This window comes from Crinia signifera, chromosome 1 (genome assembly GCF_055691185.1).
Source record: "Crinia signifera chromosome 1, ASM5569118v1, whole genome shotgun sequence".
NCBI classification, from domain to species: domain Eukaryota; kingdom Metazoa; phylum Chordata; class Amphibia; order Anura; family Myobatrachidae; genus Crinia; species Crinia signifera.
Window position 1 is genome coordinate 146,726,125 of NC_139217.1, and position 20,727 is coordinate 146,746,851.

Consider the following 20,727-nt stretch of genomic DNA (forward strand, 5'->3'; position numbering starts at 1 on the left):
GATATGAAGAAAAGTGGAGAGAAGATATATACAGTGTTGTTACAGTGTTGTTACAATGTGAGAAAGCCAGCAACTATTACCTGATTAACTTTCACTTGTGAATTACAAATACATTAAGCCCATTGCCAGGATACTCAATGCGGGACTCCAATCTACAAAAGAAAATAGGTGCTATAGTTATAGTGACTATCGAATAAAGAGAGAGAGACTAAGTAAACATTTACAGCTGCAGCAGGTATATTATTGCGCAATAATAAATAAGTATTTTAGCATATAATAGTGATATTATTAGCATTTTGATGTAATGTGAAAATGGTAACAGTAGACCTCTGGGATGAGACGCTTCGTTCCAGCTCCATTTTAATAAAATTGTCTTATTTCTGTGGTTTGTGTCAGTCGTAATTGTAACTACAGTATCTCTGTGACTGCATTAATGTAATGTTTATTGCATTTAACTTTTAAGGATTTAATTTGTAAAATAAAGTACCTGATATTCAACAGAAAGAAACATCACCGTGGACATTTCTACAGTTAATATACTTACCTGCTAGAATAAAGGAAATGGGAATTAATATATATTTTTAGTTCATTGCACCAGAATGGAGCTGGAGCTGCGATGCTGACTTCATGTTTTATGCAGACAAGACACTAAGGGCCTTATTCTAGTTCACTCTTTCTGACAAAATACTTCTTAGATGGACAAAACCATGTGCACTGCAGGGGGCAGATGTAAAATGTGCAGAGAGAATTAGATTTGGGTGAGTTATTTTGATTCTGTGCAGGGTAAATACTGGCTGCTTTATTTTTACACTGCAATATAGATCTCACTTTGAAGTAAAAACCCCACCCAAATCTAATTCTCTCTGCACAAGTAACATCTGCCCCACCTGCAGTGCACATGGTTTTGTCCATCTAAGAAGGAATTTGTCAGAAAGAGTGAACTCGAATAACCCCCCAAGACAGGCTCCACAAATGGTAACAATATGCCAGATTTTTTTAAAGATACTCTACATTACCTCCTCCCAATGGTCACTTCTTGTGAATCACTCTGCAACTGACTCCTCACTGTGAGTGGCATTGCTAAGGTACCTTGGCATGTGTGCACTGCAGCCACAACACATGTGCAGTCTTCCAATAAATGCTGAGTTCATACAACATTGAAGTTTATTACTTGATTTGAATGGTTGATGGTTTAAAATAAAGATTTATATTTTAGAATGTTCCGACAATATAAATTCTTACCTTACCAGTTCACTGTTGTTATTAATCTGCTGCATTATCATGTACATTAGCAGTGTTTGCTAAATATTTTTAGAAAGGGGCCCAGATCATGTTCTAATCACATGTGGACTCTTTACACACCACCTACAGAGACTGACCATACTGTACTTCTAAATACGGGCCCAATCACTTCTTTCCCCCAATGGGTCTTTCATGCCCATTAGGGGTATTGTTTTAAAAAGTTAAAGTAATAGCAATTATTTATTTTAATTATCTATATTGTTTGCTCAAACTCAGGGTGAACAGATACATACAGTATGTAAGCTAATGTGTAGCTGGGTGTAGGCATAACTGAATGGTTTTTTTTTGTACTATCCACACATAAAATCTTACACATCCATCTATTGGTGCATCTGTCACATTGTGCTTTTACAGCTCCTTATGCTTAGAGAGGAAGTATGGGTCAGGGATAAATCATGCAAATACAACAGTGATTAGATTAAGGGTATGTTCTTGTAAATGCAACCTAGTTACATAGTAGATGAGGTTGAAAAAAAGACTTTAGTCCATCAAGTTCAACCCATATACAGTATGATATCCTGCAGTGTAATGACCCAGATGAGATTAATGCCTATCTGTTATAAACTAGCATCCCTCCAACCCAAAATGGCCGTCCAATTTATTACTGGTTCACTATTGCTCCCTATGATTAATATTTATAACCCTGAATACTATTTGCTGTAAAAAAAATGTTCTAGCCTTTTTTAAATGTAGCAATTGAGTCTGCCATCACAACCTTCACAGGCACAGTATTGCCTATCTTAACTGTCCTTACTGTAAAGAAACCTTTCCTGTTGGGTGAGAAACTTCCTCACCTCTAATCGTAGGAGGTGATCATGTCATGTGTACAGTCCTTTTGGTAAACAGATCACCTGATAGTTTTCTGTACTGACCATGAATTTGTTTATATATATATATAGATATATATAGATATATATCTATGTATATCTCTCTCTCTCTCTCTATATATATATATATATATATATATATATATATATAGATAGATAGATATCTATCTATCTATCTATCTATCTATCTATATATATATATATATATATATATATATATCTAACCTGGATAGCCTTTCCTCACTCTGAATCCTTAATTAATTTTGTTGCTCTTCTCTGAACTATTTTAAGTTCCAAGATGTCTTTTTTATGGACTGTGCCCAGAACTGTACACTGTAATCTAGATAAGGCTATACCCAGGGCTATTTTTGTGCAGGCTCCAGCAGGAACTGAGGCCCTTATTCTAGTTTACTCTTTCAGACAATATATTTCTTAGATGGACAAAACCATGTGCACTGCAGGTGAGGCAGGTGTTACTTGTGCAGAGATAATTAGATTTGGGTGGGGTTTTACAACTGCCTCACCTGCAGTGCACATGGTTTTGTCCATCTAGGAAATATTTTGTCAGAAAGAGTGAACTAGAATAAGGGAGTCAGTTCCTGCTGGAGCCTGCACAAAAATAGCCCTGGCTATCCCAATGATTTATACAGTGGCATGATTACACAGTCTTCTCTTGCCTTTATGCTACTTTTTAGGCATGTTGATGCCTTATGGGCCTTTCTGCTGCTCATTGACATTGAGCGCTGTCTACTGTCGATGAAATCCAACAAATCTTGCACCATTGATGATTCCCATAGATTCACCCATATAAATTATAGGTTGTGCATGTGTTTTTTGTCCCTATTACAGTAATCAAGTTGCACTTCAGAGAGGCAATATTCTGATCTGATTTAATTACCTTACAGTTTAGTGTCAACTGCAAAAATGGACACTTTGCTCACTAGACCATCGCCTAGTTCATTAATAAATATATTAAAAAGAAGTGGCCCCAGCACAGAACCTTGAGGTACAACACTTAGAACTTCAGCCTCATTTGAAAATGTTCCATTTACCACAAATATCTGTTCCCTATTCTCCACCCAATTTTTTACCCAAGTACAAATTTTGCTTCCTAGATCCAGTTCCAATATTTTGTATATCAATCTCATATGAGGCACTGTATCAAATGCCGTAGCAAGATCTAAGTTGCCCTGGCCTTAGTTCCCACCCACTTCCTCATAGAAGCTGCCAGACCAGAATTTAGAAACAAATGTTCCTACAAAGAGGCTTGTAACCTGTAGGTGCCATAATCTGCACTTAATAGGATGACAATTGTAAGCTAATTTCTGATTGGCTGATTGCATCTTTTTCCTATCTTATTGATATTAATATTGTTATAAGAGGCCCTTTCTCCTGTTGTCTCTTTCTGTAATTTCTGTAATTTGCTGTGCAACCATAAACTTACTCAGCAGCTTACTTACTGAGATGTATTCAGTGTCTGCATCCTCGTACACAAGCCACAGAACCGGGATGCCTCCAGTGGGCAACTCTTTATGACTTCTGGTGGCTGTGACATTTAGATATTTTATTCCCACAACTGCTCCACACTAAATTTCACCTACAACTGAATTTGCTTACATCTCAGAATCAGGTCCTTTATCATTAGAATGCACTAAAAGATCTATCAGGTTACATCACCAGGCATAAACCAGGTGCAAATGTTAATGTCTTCTTCTATCTTCAACCCAACACATATTCTTTGGTTATCTACTGGCATAAAACTGATACATATGTTGCCCTGTACAGAGCTAGATGTATTTTGAGATTTTTCCAAAACTGCAAGTGAAGTGAATTCTGCACACTCATTTATTTGCATAAGCTTCAAGATAGATTTCACATAAGCCTGTTTTACAAAAATAAATCAGTGGTTGCCAAATTTGATCCTCAGGATCAGTTCACAATTTCCTGGTCACCCAGCAGGTGCACTGTGTATCACCAACTGCCACATTTCAGAAATTGGAAGCTGACCAGGAAAACATTAACTATGTGGGGTCCTGAGGACCAAGGTTGAGAACATGTGAATGAAATCAATATCTACATCACTGTCTATATTTTTGTATTTTGTTTATTCTTTTCTTTTTTTTCAGGCATTACTAAAAACACAAAAATTACTGCGCACTCAGGTTGCAAATTTCACCTTCAATCTTGGATTTTCAGGGAAGTTTTATCACACAGGTAAGAATTTCATATCAAATGCATTTTAACTATTATAAGTACTGATTACAATATATAGAAAATGTTTTGGAGAAAATATGTAATTAGATACATAGTCAATATAGCTTAAAATAAATGTGCAATAAAATAATAAACAATAGATTATTGAAGACTAGATAGGGTATGTATTAATAACTGATACCCCCAAAAAATGGCATTTATTTATTACCAGTTATTCATATAGCACCTACATATTCCGCAGCGCTTTTGTCAGGACTGCCATTTATGTCTTGTGTGGTCTGCGGTACCTCTGGTTGCACAGAGGTGCTGCTGTTGTTAATTCCAGCTTGCAGTACCTCTGTGAGGCCAGAGGTGCTGCTGTCATTTCTTGGTCTGCAGTACCTATGGGTGGCCAGAGGTGCTGCTGTTGGGTTCTTCCTGCAGAACTGTGGTTTCTGAGAGCAGTTCCAGCTGGTTTAATATGCTGGTCTGGGTTGTTCTCAGAATGCCATTCCCAGCTGCAGCACATATTGGTAATTGAGGGGCCTGTCTCTGTGTGCTGCAGCGACTAGTCTGTTCTGGTTTTAAAAAGCTGCATTTGCCCTGAGCTCAGGGCCAGTTATAGGTTCCTCAGCTGTGTCTGTACTGCTGTAGCTTGCCTGTGACCTGTGAATCGATACCTGTTCCTGTGCCTGTACCTGTAACCGTAACTATAACCGTAACCTGATACCTGTGCCTGTTCCTGCTAATACAGTGTTTCAACAGCCATCCTGCCTCCATTGTCTTTTACTCCAGCAAGTATATTTAATTTGTCTTGCAGTCCACTAGGACTCCTAACATTATAACTGGCCACACTGACTTGCTGGAGGGGGAACAGTGAACTTTGTCGTGTCTTGTTATGAAGCCTAACTAAGCTCAAAACTTAGTGGATCAGATCGTGTTGGCCTTGGATCGTGTTCTGTCAGACTTGTGTCAGAAGGAGCAGGCCCCCAAAGCGGTGTACGATGTACACTTCCCTGAGGGGTGGCCGATGCCTCAGCCGATGGCATGTCCCCAGGAGGGGTGGACGGTGCCTCAGCCGATGGTGTGTCCCCAGGAGGGGCAGCCAATGCCTCAGCCGATGGCATGTCCCCAGGAGGGGTGGCCGATGCCTCAGATGATGGCGTGTACCCAGGAGGGGTGGCCAATACCTCAGCCGATGGCGAGTACCCAGGAGGGGTGGTCAATGCTTAAGCCGATGGCATGTACCCAGGAGGGGTGGCTGATGCCTCAGCCGATGGCGTGTACCCAGGAGGGGGTTTTGTCTGTCCAGCCCCAGGAGGGGGTCCTGTCTGTCCAGCCCCAGGAGGAAGTCTTGTCTGTCCAGCCCCATGAGGGGGTCCTGTCTGTCCAGCCCCAGGAGGGGGTCCTGTCTGTCCAGTGCCAGAGGTCCGTGAGGGTCTGCCTGATGTCCCAGAGGTCCGTGAGGGTCCGCCTGATGTCCCAGAGGTCCGTGAGGGTCTGTCTGATGTCCCAGAGGTCCGCAATGGTCCATCTGATGTCCCAGAGGTCTGCGAGGGTCCGCCTGTCGAGTATTATGGTCCAGCCCCAGAAGGGGGTCCATGCATAATAGACCCAGGAGGGGGTCCTTCTGCCCTTGCCTTTGGGCATGAGGTTCTGTCTGCCCTTGCCTTTGGGCATGAGGTTCTGTCTGCCCATGCTTTTGGGCATGAGGTTCTGTCTGCCCTTGCCTTTGGGCATGAGATTCTGTCTGCCCTTGCCCTTGGGCATGAGGTTCTGTCTGCCCTTGCCCTTGGGCATGAGGTCCTGTCTGCCCTTGCCCTTGGGCATGAGGTCCTGTCTGCCCTTGCCCTCGGGCAAGAAGTCCTGTCTGCCCTTGCCTTCAGGCATGTGGTCCTGTCTGCCCTTGCCCTCGGGCATGAGGTTCTGTCTGCCCTTGCCCTCGGGCATGAGGTTCCATCTGCCCTTGCCCTCGGGCATGAGGTCCTGTCTGCCCTTGCCTTCTGGAATGAGGACGTGGTTGCGCCTGCCGTTAGGCATGTCTTGAGGGCCGCCGTGATGTCTGTCAATCGTGGTGACACTTTTTCAGATTGACCAAGATCTAGCCAGTGTCTGCCATGTCGGAGGTCCTGTCCACGTCTGATGTCCTGTTGGTGCCAGCTAATTGGTTGCTCTTCCCAGTGAGAGAAGCCTGAGCTTAAATTTCCAGGAGGCATCTGGAATCCACCTTTTCAAGGGGTATTATGTCAGGACTGCCATTTATGTCTTGTTTGGTCTGCGGTACCTTTGGTTACCTCAGCTGTTGTTATATCCAGCTTGCAGTAACTCTGTGTGGTCAGAGGTGCTGTTGTCATTTATTGGTCTGCAGTACCCATGGGTGGCCAGAGGTGCTGCTGTTGGGTTCTTCCTGTGGAACTGTGGTTTCTGAAAGAAGTTCCAGCTGGTGTAATAAGCTGGACTGGTCTGTTCTCAGAATGCCATTCCCTGCTGCAGCACATATTGGTAATTGAGGGGCCTGTCTCTGTGTGCTGCAGCGACTAGTCTGTTCTGGTTTTAAAAAGCTGCATTTGCCCTGAGCTCAGGGCCAGTTATAGCTTCCTCATCCGTGTCTGTAATGCTGTAGCCTGGCTGTGACCTCTGAACCGATACCTGTTCCTGTAACCGTAACCTGATACCTGTTCCTGATCCTGCTAATACAGTCTTTCAACAGCCATCCTGCCTCCATTGTCTTTTACTACAGCAAGTATATTTCATTAGTCTTGCAGTCCCCTGGGACTCCTAACAGCTTTACAAATAATATTTAAACATCAGTCCCCAGTGGAGCTTACAATCTATAAGTCATTTTCTATTGTAATGTGAAAGCACAGTAGGATGATACCCTGGCCAAATACTACTTTACATAGACCTGATCAAACTATCTGATTTATCTGTTATTAGCCTGATAAAAGAAGGTTTGGTTCAAATCTTTGTACAATTAGCTGAACTGACTTATGAATATTCAATTAAAGTCAGATCCACTCAGACATTCATTTGTTGGAATGGAACCAACATGCCTTATTCAATCAGCAGCCAAATCCAACTGTCGGATTTTGCTGCTGCTGCTGCTGCTGCTCATGCGGCCGGCGCCAGAACTGGGTGAGTGATGGGAGGCTAAGGTCGATTTGAGATTGTCGGACACGGGGCCACGTGTCTGAAAAAGCTTGTGGATCCGCGGCTATTCCGCCAATCCACGTGGTTTCCGACATTAAAATTTAATAGGTTGGAACCCCTTGCGACGTATTCAACTCTCTAGAATTGCCTAGTAGTAGCTTTGGTCTTGGGTTGCACAGACATCATTGCGGCAACAATAGCAACAAATCGTGTTTAAGTGTTTTTAAGCACATTATAAAAATTAAATACAAGGATTGGCATTGATAACACAGTATTTGTTTCCCTGTGCATCCCTTTTCAAAATAATCCCCATAAATCAGTGTTGTTGTTAATTAGCAGTTCTCATCCAATACAAGTTGGGAGTGAATTTCCAAAAGAGAGTATGTTAAATAATTATTGCTTAAATATTTTATGTACTGTATCTTAAATGTGGGTTGCATATGTGGTCTGCTTCCAGTGTTTAGAACTCTAAATGGGAAAATAGATTTTCATTATTTTAACCCTTACAAATAAAGGTGCATATATATAGTTGTGTCTTATTTATACATTCAAAGACAAGCACATTTAATTTAATAGTCGATAATACAATAGAGAAAAAGTGTGTTGTCATAATACAAAATGCCTGGTTAAAATTTAACTGTGACTGTGTGTGTGATTCCCTTGAATACAGTGATTGTAAGTAATTCTGTCATATCTAAATGCTAAGCACTATACTGACCATATACTGACTCGCTGTGCCGTAAAAAAAATTCTTATTGTCTCCTGTATTTTACAATATTGTTCAGTGAGATACACCTTGTTTCTGATAAAATATGCAATTGCTGATTAGCCGAAATCAAGAAACATGGATGATGTAACAGATTAAATACAGCAAATTAACAAATGGCCCCTCAATACATCAAGGACAGATTGCCACTATTTGCGCTGATCCCCTGATGGCTGGGTTTGGGAATATTAACACTGTTTAAAAATCCTGATTCCCTGGTCCCAAATGGTTGGGATTGGCAATATCCTCAATTCTCAAACGGATTTCTAACCATTGATTTGCACCAATGGCTAGTGGATCACAGTGACATCAAATCAAGGAATGTCCACTTATATAGGGGTAAATTTGAATGTAAACTTCTGTACTTAATATCATGCAAAAAATACATACTGTACAGTATGACTTTGTTGAAAGATTCTTGACAAATTGTTATAATTACCTTTACAAATACTACTAAATATTATTTACTATAATGACTAAACGTTATAAATACACATTTTTGAGTCATTTCCCTACTGTAAGTCTCAATTTGTTATTTTAGTTATATTGAAACTTAGAGGTATGGCAACACAAAACTGTAAAAAGAAAATACTGTACAATGATGAAAACCTTGCCACATGAATTTATAACAAAGACACAAATATAATAATCAATATGTCTGTTGCGGTGTCTGTTATTGTGTACTTTCAAAAAAAGCTTAATTCAATATATGAATGTAGACAGTTATGCCACATTAGTTTGAGCCATAATAAGTTTATCAATATCCTTTCATCTTTAAATGACACATAACACATAATATGATAACACTTTGATGTTCATGGAACTTGACGATACAATGAAAGATGTTACATCACTTCACTGTGAACACAAGTAGACTTCAGAAGACGGAAAAGCACAGGACAACAAATTAACTGCATTTTCTTGTTAATTAATTATCTAAAGTTAGAAAAGACAATAAATTAACTGTACATGCAGATATCACCTTCATAGAGACTGTAATAAGGAATGATTTATCGCCATTGTACTTTATTAGTTTTAAATACAGCTATGAAAACTTCTGCAAATTGAAATTGCTGAAAAAATGCAAATATTACATTGCCATTATACATACGTACATACATACATACATACATACATACTTAAAAAAAAACATTTTCCTATTTTTAACATTAATTTTAAAAAAAAATATTATTTCTTTCCTTTTAAAGTGTTTCACTCTTTGTAAAAAAGAGGTGACTGGAAATAAATGTGAAGAAAAAAGAAACGATGTTGTGATACAAATCACAAAACAAAGATAATGGTCTATTATTGTGGTTTTATCATGGCATTTTAATGCGAAACACAATTACATTTCGCTTGCGTTTTCTAAACAAAACTTAATTATAGTCTGTGAAATAGCATGTTTGAAAGGTACTCAGAAATAATATACCCAAGATTTATTACTTCATAAAATAATAGCTGTGATAATGAACTCACTTCTTGTGAACGCAGATACTAAATGGAAGCTATTTATTTTATTTAGAAGGAATCTTTCCCATCTGTGTTATATTTTAAGCCATTTTACTTTGAAAAAGGGAATCATAAAGGGCTAACTGCCCATAGAACAACACACAAACAATGATATATTCCTTATGGTATATAAGAATAATAAACATAAGATTTAGAAAAGAGATGACAGTGTAATACAAATAGTTTAACAATATAACATGCATTATAAAGCTTAAAATGTACCTCTTGTGTCCTGCCATTTAAGTGGCTAAACTAGTACTCACCTTGAACTGAAATAAAGGAAAGACACTAAAATACACAAACTGATATTTAAAAAAAACAATGTTTAAATCATGGAAGACACATTTTTTAAATGTAATTGTAATATGTTTGTGTCTGTCTCATTAAACATATACCTTTCCCACTTTCTGCTAATAGTACTCAAATCTCACTCATATTGGGCTATCTGAGGATGCAGGCTTAGATTACCATCAAGACCATAGCAATCACTGTAGTGATTTACAATGGTTTTTGTCATCAGTAAGTGTCAGAAATTGTGGCAAGTACTCGCATCTGTGACCGTCCGCATCCCTTACCTGCACACTTGTGCGTCCTAAGATGTAAGTCCCTGTTCAGTGCTGTCTCCAGTCATTCTCCGTGGCCAGATGTGCATGATGATTCCCTGTGGCCTAGTTGTCATCCCATGCTGATCTCAAGATGGTCCGATGGTACATGGGTGCCACCATAACACTTGCAGTCACATGACAAGATTCCTCCAATGATTTCCCTTTAACCTTGATACTCTGACCTGTGCACTTGATCATGCGATCAAGATGTGCACAGGTACTTCCTGGGGTTAATTGATGCTGCGGCTTGAAGCCAATCACATATAGGCAGGGACCTCTGGCCCTTACTCCTTGCCTTGTACAACTTGTCTGATCCCGGAGTACTCCCTAGTCAGCGTTCTATGCTCCAGGTTCCCTGTTCCACAGTTACCTGTGAAGCGCACCTGCAACCTGCTGCTGCTCATCTGCCAGGGTACCTTCCAGCTAATTATATCTATATCTTCATGAAAAGAGGTCTGAGCTTTCCAGCTTCAACCAGCTGAGATCACTTTTGGCTCCCAAGCCATTTACCATCATCAACTCCCTAGTAAACACAGGTGTCGACTCTTAGGTCTACACAGTCTGCCCACCTTCCCAGGACATTCTCATATTGGCTCCCAGGCCATCGACACCCATCTCGGCTCCCAGGCCATCAACATCCATCTCGGCTCCCAGGCAGCCGACATCTCAAGCCCCAGGCCGAAAAAGACCCTCATGGCTCCCAGGCCATTGACTTCTCTCTCCAGCCCCAAGGCTGTCAAAAAGTACTCTATGTCTCCCAGGCTGTCGACATCTCTCTCCAGCTCCTAGGCCAACACAGATTATGGCTCCCAGGCCAATGCAGCCTGGGTGCCGGATGGGATCCGGACAGTTATTTACCCGATGTCGGGATCCCAACTGTTAAAATACTGATGCATGGGTTCCTGACTGCCACTGGCTATTCTCCCTTCCATAGAGGAAGAATAGAATAGGTGGCAAGTGTAGCGAGACACTGTGCCCACAGCGTGGTGAGCACAGTGAGCCCACAAGGGGCTTTGTTGTGCTTGCTACGCTGTCTGAGGCTGGCCAGCTGGGATCCCGATGTTGGGCTAATGACTGTCGGGATCCCAACTGTCGGAACCTTGAACCACACCCATGCAACCCACGGCTCCCAGACCGACACCATCAACAGTTCCCAAGACTACTCAGCCCGTGGCTTCCAAGCCAAAAGTAAACCAAAATCTCTAGTTTACCAACACTCAGCCATTACTATCCATCCCTTAGTGATTGGCCAGTTAGGTGTGTGAACTGTGTCAGAGGGCCTTGACCTGTCCATCACATGCAGCAAAGTCTAAACTTCCTTCCTGGTGAAAACCATCAGTGGGGTAAAACTCCACCCTCTGTTTAGAGTCTTGTCAACTCTCCCACCTAGCTGTGTCCTCAGTGTTATATGAACTGTCCTTATCTCAAGCCTCCCATGTTCCAATTCCCTGAGACTTCCACTGGATCACTGCTGCCACAGCCAAGTACACTAGATACCCAAGCCCTGGCAGTTTATTCAAGGCCCAAGGACCCGGCATGTGAACAGAATGAGGGGCCAGCAGCTTACAATATGTAACTGTTTGTGTAATGTTAATCTTATGTATTTGACCACACCTAGTGTTACCATGGGATTTGGAGGTACGGTTTCCTGTTACTGCTGATCTTGTTTGAAATGGCTACTTGGAATTAGCATGCAGTGTCTGTTTTCGTTTAATACATCTGAAACAGTTACATCCCTGATGGATTCCCAGGAAGTGACACAATAATAGGTAATAACCTACCTACAAGAAGTTTCCACCCATCTGGACAGCATTCAGCAGTCACTCGTGAATTTGGCTCCTGCGGTGGCATCCTCTCTTGTCCCATCACCTGCCACTGCCTACTCCCACCTCCATTTGTTGACCCCACAGAAATATGATGGGAATCCCAAACATTTAAAGATTCATCAATCAGTGAGAGGTTCAGTTCCAGTTGCTTTCACAGAGTGGCCCAACACCCCAAGTCAAAGCGGCCTATATAATTTTTTTGTTTACCGGCTCTGCACTAGAGTGGGTTTCTCCCCTATATGAGAGATCAGATTCTATTCTGGCAGACTATGAGGGTTTCATCGCTGCCTTTCGAAGATTTTTTGACTAACCAGGATGATCTGCAGCCACTGAAATCCTTCGAGTGAAGCAAGGATCACAATCTATGGTTCAATCCAGGGCTGGGCAATTGCAGCCCTCCAGATGTTGATGAACTACACATCCCAGGATGCTTTGCATTAGTTATGCTATGTGGTCATGCTGAAACTGATGCAAGGCATGCTGGTATGTGTAGTTCATCAACATCTGGAGGACCGCAATTGCCCAGCCCGGGTTCAATCGGTCATCCAATTTCAGACACTGGTGTCTGAACTCTTGACAGTCCCATTGGTCCTTATTCTTCTCAAGGTTCAACTTCAAGATTCTGTTTTGCCCTGGTTTCCAGAATGCTAAAGCAGATGCCTTGTTTCGTTCCATGGATGAGGTCGTCATAGGTCATGAGTCCAATCCCATTGTGAGTCCCACAGCCTTTGCCTCAACTGTCCTGTTGCCTGTGCCCCCATACCCATATTTTGATGGACTTAATTTCTGAATTGCCACAGTCCCAAAACACTATTCTCAAAAATGGCCCACTTCATTCCATTGGAGGGTCTATTTTCAGCACCCAAACTGGTGCAGTTATTTGTACAAAATGTCTTCAAGATTGTGTCTGATCGTGATGTCCAATTAATCGCCAGATTATGGAGAGCCCTTTGTAAAGCTTCAAAGTGGAGCTAAAAGTCAGCATACCACCCACAGTCAAATGGACAAACAGAGAGGGTTAACCAGGACCTCGAGAACTTTCTCCGTCTATACATGTCATCCTCCCAGGAGGACTGGATTGGCCTGCTGCCCTGGGAAAAATTTGCTCATAACTTTTACGTACCACATATCTACTTGTAATACTCTGTTCTTTACTGTATATGGACAACATCTGCATCCTCCTGACTTTAACGAACTCCCACAATTGGAGGTACCTGCTGCCAAGTCCGTCTTCAGTCATTTCTCCCAAATCTGGAATAACATACATGTTGCTTTCAAGAAAGCTTAGAAAAGGTACAAATTCTTTGCGGATCATAAGAGGCGAGCAATACCCAAGTTCAAACCAGGTGACAGTGTCTGGCTGTCTACTAAGGTTGCAACTCCTTTCATATCTCCTTATTGTGGCCTTTAATATTAAATTGGTTCCAGACATCCTCTCCTGTGCTTTCTAAAGTTCACACCCACCTTGGGGTGCAGTTTGAGGTCAACAAAGTTCTAGATGGTCGACAAAGATACAACAGCATCCAGTATAACATAGACTGGAAGGGATATGGTCCTGAGGAGAGAAGCTGGGTCAACGATGGTGATGTACATGTCCCTCGCTTAATTGCTCAGTTTCATAAGGAAAATCCAGCCAAACCTAAAATGTGTTCGGTGCCCACCTTTTAAGTGGGGGTACTGTTAGATATCTTGGCACGGTTTCACATCTGTGACCGCATCCCTTACCTGAATGCTGGTGTGATCTGCAATACAAGTCCCAGTTTAGCGATGTCTCCAGTCATTCTCTGTGGCAAGATGTGCATGACGATTTCCTGGGGACTAGTCAGGTCTAATGCTGATCCGAAGTCGGTCCCATGCTGCATGGGTGCTGCCATGACACTTGCAGTCACATGACAAGATTCAATGTTTTCCCTGTAACCTTGATACCCGGACCTGTGCATTTCATCATGTGATCAAGGTGTACAAAGGTACTTCCTGGGGTTAATTGATGCTGTGACTTGCAGCCAATCATATACAGGCAGGGGGGATGAAGGTTAGGCCTCTGGCCCTTCCTCCTTGCCTTGAACAACTTGAACCCTGAGTACTCCACAGAAGTCCGAATTCAAGGCTCCAGGTTCCCTGTTTCAGATTTACCTGGGAAGTGCACCTATGATCTGCTGCTTCTAATACAGCTCCCTGGTTAACCATTCATCTACAAGGTTACTTTCCAGCTAATTATTTCTATACTGTAGCTTCCAGGAGAAGAGGTCTGAGCTTCCCAGTTTTCACCAGCTGAGATCAGTATTTGCTCCAAAGCCATTTACCATCATCGACTAGCTAGTTGACACAGGCGTCAACTCTCAAGCCTACACCATTTGTCCATGGCACCCAGGCCGTTCCCATATCGGCTCCCAGGCAAGTGGTTGGATTTAAACACCTGGATCCAGTTAGTCTGCACCTGACAATGCAGACACACTTGCAGACACACTTTCAAAATGGAGGCAAAATGTCACAGTTTTGCACAAGTTGCACTTCAGCTGACGGGAGGCTGAAGTGGAGTATAATCACAAGAGACCAATCTACACATGTGCAATTGGGTCTTCCGCCTGCGCAGCCCCACAACCATGCAATGTTTATATATCCTATCAGGTTCACATACATATCTGAATTACAAACATTGTGTGTTAGACTATTGTGGCATTTTGGAATTTAATTAATAAATGTGACCTATGTAAACATTAAATATTTGATCATTTTGGGGTTTTGTATGTGATGGAAAGTCATTGGTTGTGTATTGCACCTACACATTAATTTTTCTGTGCACTCCACTATTGGTTTATCCCCAGTTCAAAACCTAACAACATGTGCCACACACAAATAGAAAGTTTGCAGCACTATTCAAAAATGACTATAAATAAATACAATATATTTTGCAATTACATAGAGGTTTTTTTTATTAATCTTTGCTAAGGTCAAGAGTTTACCCAATATGTCCAGGTGACCTCATCATTGGGTAATTCCCTAACATTCTAAAGGCCCCCAACCACTAGTCAGATTTGGCCTGTTTTCGTCAGATTCAGATGGATCTGACAAACCAATCTGACAAAAAAAGGCCACATCTGAGCTTCCCAAGATCAGATGTGCGACTGAGTCTCAGATCTATCTGATGAAAACATTCTAAAGGTGCGTACACATGTACAGGATTTTCTGTCCGATCTATCTGGTGGGAACAAAATCCTGGAAATGTATGGGAGCATATGACAATCAAAAAATTCTACCCAAATGCAGGAAAAAAAAAATAACTGCTTTGATAAATTTGTTATATCAGAATGATTTAAATAATTTGTCTGACTGATCACTGTCTGTTTTCAAGTGTTTGGGACCAATTTTTTGATTGTCAGTTGCTCCCATACATTTCCAGGTTTTTGTTCCCACCAGATAAATCAGACAGAAAATCTATACGTGTGTACGCACCTTTAGTGCTGCACCAAAGTTCCATCTGATCTGATGCTGTCAGTGAAGTGAATAGAGTGAAAAATTTGCCTAGGGTCAGATCAGATATCTGGTTGAGTTCAAAGCAAATCTGAAGAGATTTGTAGCTTCAGATATGTCTGCATAGTGGCTTAAAGGCCCCCATACACTAGGGCCACTTGTCCTTAGGACAAGTCGCCCCCGACTTCCCCCTGAGCTTCCCCTGCTGCTCCCCGGGGGAGCTTGATTAGATTGGCACTTAATGTGCCATTTTTTACATGTGATAAATCGTCTCGATTTATCACATGTAAAAAACCCGGGGAGCAGGGGGGGGGGGCTACCGAGCAGGGCTGCTGGTGGGAGCAGGGGGGGCTGGGGATGCTGCGGGGGACACAGGCGGCATAGAGCCGGGCAGGGGGAGCCGGCCGGGAGCTGTCAGTAATGAATAAAAAAAAAAAGCCCATACAATGAATGGGCAGCCTGTGATTGGCTGCTGAGCGCTCTCTCAGCCAATTGCTGACTGGCTGAGAGAGCGCTCAGCCAATCACAGGCCGCCCATTCATTGTATGGGCTTTTTTTTTTTATTCATTACTGACAGCTTCCGGCCGGCTCCCCCTGCCCGGCTCTATGCTGTCTGTGTCCCCCGCAGCGTCCCCAGCCCCCCCTGCTCCCTCCACCACCGTGCCGCCCCACTAGGTCCCAAGTCGGGTGGTCGGACGTGCAGCAGGTCCGACCACCCGACGCAGATCCGATGCGCACGGGACCGCGCATCGGATCTGAGGGGACATCAAAACTAGCCGATTTTGGTCCGATTTTGGCCAGATCCGACTGATCTGGCCGAAATCGGACCAAAATCGGCTAGTGTATGGGGGCCTTAAGGGTTCAGGTCTAGTCCAAACCTCCCCAAGGCACCACACCAGTGATAGATAGCAATTAATAAAGTGTGTTAGGTAAGTGAGAGCAGCTATTATGTGATAGGACTGTTATAGGGTAAAAAAGAAATGTGAATAGTGTTACATTAATAATAAAAAATATATATTTGTAGAAAAAGTGATCGGATGCCCCCATACAAGTAAAGTGCTGTGCTCCTGCAGCACACACACATATTTGTGAAGGTGTACCTGGACATAGGCCCTTATTCAGACCTGATTGCAGTACAAATTTGTTTGGGAAAATGGGCAAAACCATGTGCACTGCAGGTGGGGCAGATGTAACATGTGCAGAGAGAGTTAAATTTGGGTGGGGTGTGTTGAAACTGAAATCTAAATTGCAGTCTAAAAATAATGCAGCCAGTATTTACCCTGCACAGAAACAAAATAACACACGGGGGCGATAGGGGCTGACATCGCTGGAAATATGGTCGCAGGCGACCATATTGCCAGTGATGGGAGTGTGCCCCGGCGATAAATCGCCGGGTGCACGCTCCCGTTTTTCAGCCCCATTGTAATCGCTGGTCGTAGGAGCTTGCTCCTGCGACCAGCTAATTACCTCTGAGGCACCGCCGGCAGAGGTTCCCTTTCATCAGCGACCATCTCTGCAATATATAGCAATATATTGCTGAGCAACATATCTCCCCCGTGTGTACGGGGCTTAACTCTCTCTGCACATGTTACATCTGCCCCACCTGCAGTGCACATGGGTTTGCCCATTTTCCAAACAAATTGGTACTGCTATCAGATCTTAATAAAGGCCAGAGTATGGGTAAGCAGATAACCTTGTCCAAAACTAGGAAAAATGCCCTGTAGTTTTCTGGTAATAGGTAAACTCCCAGTAATGAGCTTAAATACTACTCTTCCTGGATTCTGCTCATTCCACTCTTCTGGTCTAAATAGTGCATATTTTTACAGCGGATGTAAAAACTTTATTACATATTTTGCTTAAAAATGTGCAAGTGAAAATTAATTTTGTCACACAATTTACTAAAAGATCTTATCAGGAGATGGGTTTCGAAAAGAGCCCAAACTGTTTTCTGGTTTTAGTCTTGGCTACCAATGTATACACAGAATTTAGTATTGGTATCACTGCGCCAAACCTGACTGCCGCATCTTATACCCCCTTGAGATACCAGCCCCAATACTCAAATACAAGAAAACACAAAGCGGGAGTATATTGATGCACTGTCAGAGAGATAAGGTGTGTTGATCACTCCTTCTTCCTTGGTCCTGTGTTCTGTCCAAGGTTTAAATGCTCATGGGGAAGAAATAAACAGATACACACAATCGGTGAGTCTAATATTCTAATATGGGAGAATATCAACGTATTGGTCCCAAAAACACTGACCTGTACAACAGGCCCTATGTGCCTGTAAAGGTATCTTTTTAAAGCACCCACGTTTTCCAATTCCCATGTAATCAATGCTCACCTTCTGGCAGTGCCCTATGTGCACAAAAAGAAACCTTTGTGTGCACATAGGGCACTGCCAGAAGGTGAGCATTGATTACATGGGAATTGGAAAACGTGGGTTGGACAGAACACCTTGGACAGAACACAGGACCAAGGAAGAAGGAGTGATCAACACACCTTATCTCTGTGACAGCACATCAATATACTCCCGCTTTGTGTTTTCTTGGCTACCAATGTGTATGTACAGCCATGAGCTAGGGGATATGGTCATTAGGTCTACACCAACTAGGTCGACAACCATGGGTCGACACCACTGGGTCGACAGGCAGCAAGATCGACATGGGTTTAGGTCTACATGGGTCATGGTCGATATGTGTCTAGGTCGACAGGTCATTAGGTCGACACAAGCATTAGGTTGACATGGACTAGGTCAACAGTCAAAAGGTCGACATGGGGTTTTTCACTGTTTTTTGATCCGACGTGTGCCGACAGGTAGTATTTCATGCCCTACCATCCACTAGGGTGTGGTGGGAGAATAAAATAGTGTGCCGAGTGTAGCTAGTCACCATGCCCGAAGCATCGCGATGCGAGGGGATGCGGTGCACGGTACTTGTTTCCTAGCATGGCACCCACGATATTCAGTTGTATGGCATTGTATTCAATTTAAAATTGTATACCATTTTATATGGCATACAATTTCATACAATGCAGTGCGATGCGATTTTAAATTGTATAAGCACCCTAATGGTTTTTTTCAATGTTAAATGGTCCCCCTATACGATTTTTAATTGTATAAGAACTTTAACAGGTACTTACAATTTTAAATGCACCCCCATGCCACCGTCACTATCAATGCCAATCCGAAGCGTGGCGAGCGCAGCGAACCCGCGAGGGGCGGCGGTACGGGTCCTCCGACCTTTTCATACCCCCACTATCCACTTCGGAGTGGAGTTGATTTTATATAGTGTGGCGAGCGCAGCAAGCCACCGTGCCCGAAGCGTGGCGAGCGAACGTGCATTACTTCACATGTATTCCGCGTCCGCTCGCCACGCTTCGGGCTCGGTGGCTCGCTGTGCTCACCACACTATATAAAATCAACTCCACGCCAACGTGGATAGTGGGGGTATGAAAAGGTCGGAGGACGCATACCGCCGCCGCTCGCCACGCTTCGGGTTGGCGTTGATAGTACGGGTGGCGTGGGGGTGCTTTTAACATTGTAAGCACCTATTACGGTGCTTATACAATTATTTATCTTATAGGGGGCACATTTAACATTGAAAACACCCATTAGGATGCTTATACAATTTAAAATCGTATACCATTGCATATGCCATACAATGGCATACAATTCAATGGTATACAATTTAAAATTATATAACATCGTCTAACATCGCATCGCATACCATCGTATGCCTTATGGTATGCTATGCGATGGGCGCCGTGCTAGGAAACAAGTACCCGGTGCACTTCAAACTGTGTCCATGTCAACTGTGTCGACATTGGGGTAAAAAGACAGTGAAAAACCCCTGTGTTGACCTTTTGACTGTCGACCTTGCCCATGTTGACCTAATGCTTGTGTCGACCTAATGTCCTGTCGACCTTGACCCATGTTGACCTAAACACATGTCGACATTGACCCATGTTGACCTAGACCCATGTCGACCTTGCTGTCTGTCGACCTAGAGGTGGCGACTCAATGCTTGTTGACCTAGTTGGTGTAGACCTAACAACCCACACCCTCAGCTAGCACATACTTCAATGGTGGCTGAGAGAGTGTAGTAGTAGGATGCTCCCTCCAGAAGAATATGCAATATAGTAACCCATAGGCTATTATACAGCAATATCATTTGGATATAGTTTCATCTTTTTGGGGCCAAACAACAGAAAGCTTGGATTTTGCCAGTTTCTCAGGCTCCATGAAAAAAACGATGGGGGCTTTGACTGCTGTCAGAAATGGAGGGACCATAAAAGATACAGCAGTATATGCAGGCTGCTACAGCACTCACCCCAATATGTGACTGTAATCTCTCTATTACAATGTTGCTGCCTCCTCTTCTGTTGACTGACAGAATTGCTCCTCAGCACAATTCACTGTGGGACTGGTCTGGGGAAACACTGTTGGATGGGGCATAACACACAGGGCAGGCTGCAGCAATGTATATTAGCAGTGGTGCACCCAGTAGAGAAGGAGGATGGTGCAAAACTACTATCATATATTTCAGCAAGTGCAAAGTGTCCACATAGATCTATCCTCCATGTGATTCCGTGTGACTCAAGAAAGCTATTCCTCTTTGCATGCAACTTTATTCCATTAAATAGGTATTGTTCCCAAACAGAGTGAACAGGACACACAAGTTGCTTTTGCTGAGTAAAATAATATGCAGACTCTGGGCATACTGGATTGCAAAGCACATATTTCTCTAATGGACAAAACCATGTAGCACTGCAGATGGGGCACATGCAACATGCTCAGAGAGAGCTAGATCTGGGCGAGGTGTGTTCATACTGAAACATAAACTGTAGTGTAAAAATAAAGCAGACAATATTTAACCTGCACAAAAACAAAATAACTCACACAAATCAAACTCTCTCTGCACATGTTACATTTGCTCCACCATACTTTTGTCCATTAAACCCCAAAAAATGAACTTTTGGAATCCAGTCTGAATTAGTCACCTACAAATGAAGCCATTCTCATCTTTGCTATGATGAGCGGTATTCAATGAGCCTGATTCGCCATGTTTTTATGGCGAATT

At 42.7% G+C, this 20,727-nt stretch overlaps 1 protein-coding gene across 2 annotated transcripts in view; it reads left to right on the forward strand.

Annotated features, from left to right (window-relative positions):
* Positions 1–20,727, forward strand: part of LOC146061564 (bifunctional heparan sulfate N-deacetylase/N-sulfotransferase 4-like) — a 325,562-nt gene that overhangs the window by 104,895 nt on the left and 199,940 nt on the right. For both annotated transcript variants that reach the window (XR_014471058.1, XM_083174471.1), the window contains exon 3: positions 4,256–4,343. Coding sequence is in view for 1 of the 2 variants with exons in the window: in XM_083174471.1 (XP_083030597.1) it covers positions 4,256–4,343 (88 nt within the window). In the remaining variant the exon portion in view is untranslated. The remainder of the gene's footprint in view (positions 1–4,255; positions 4,344–20,727) is intronic.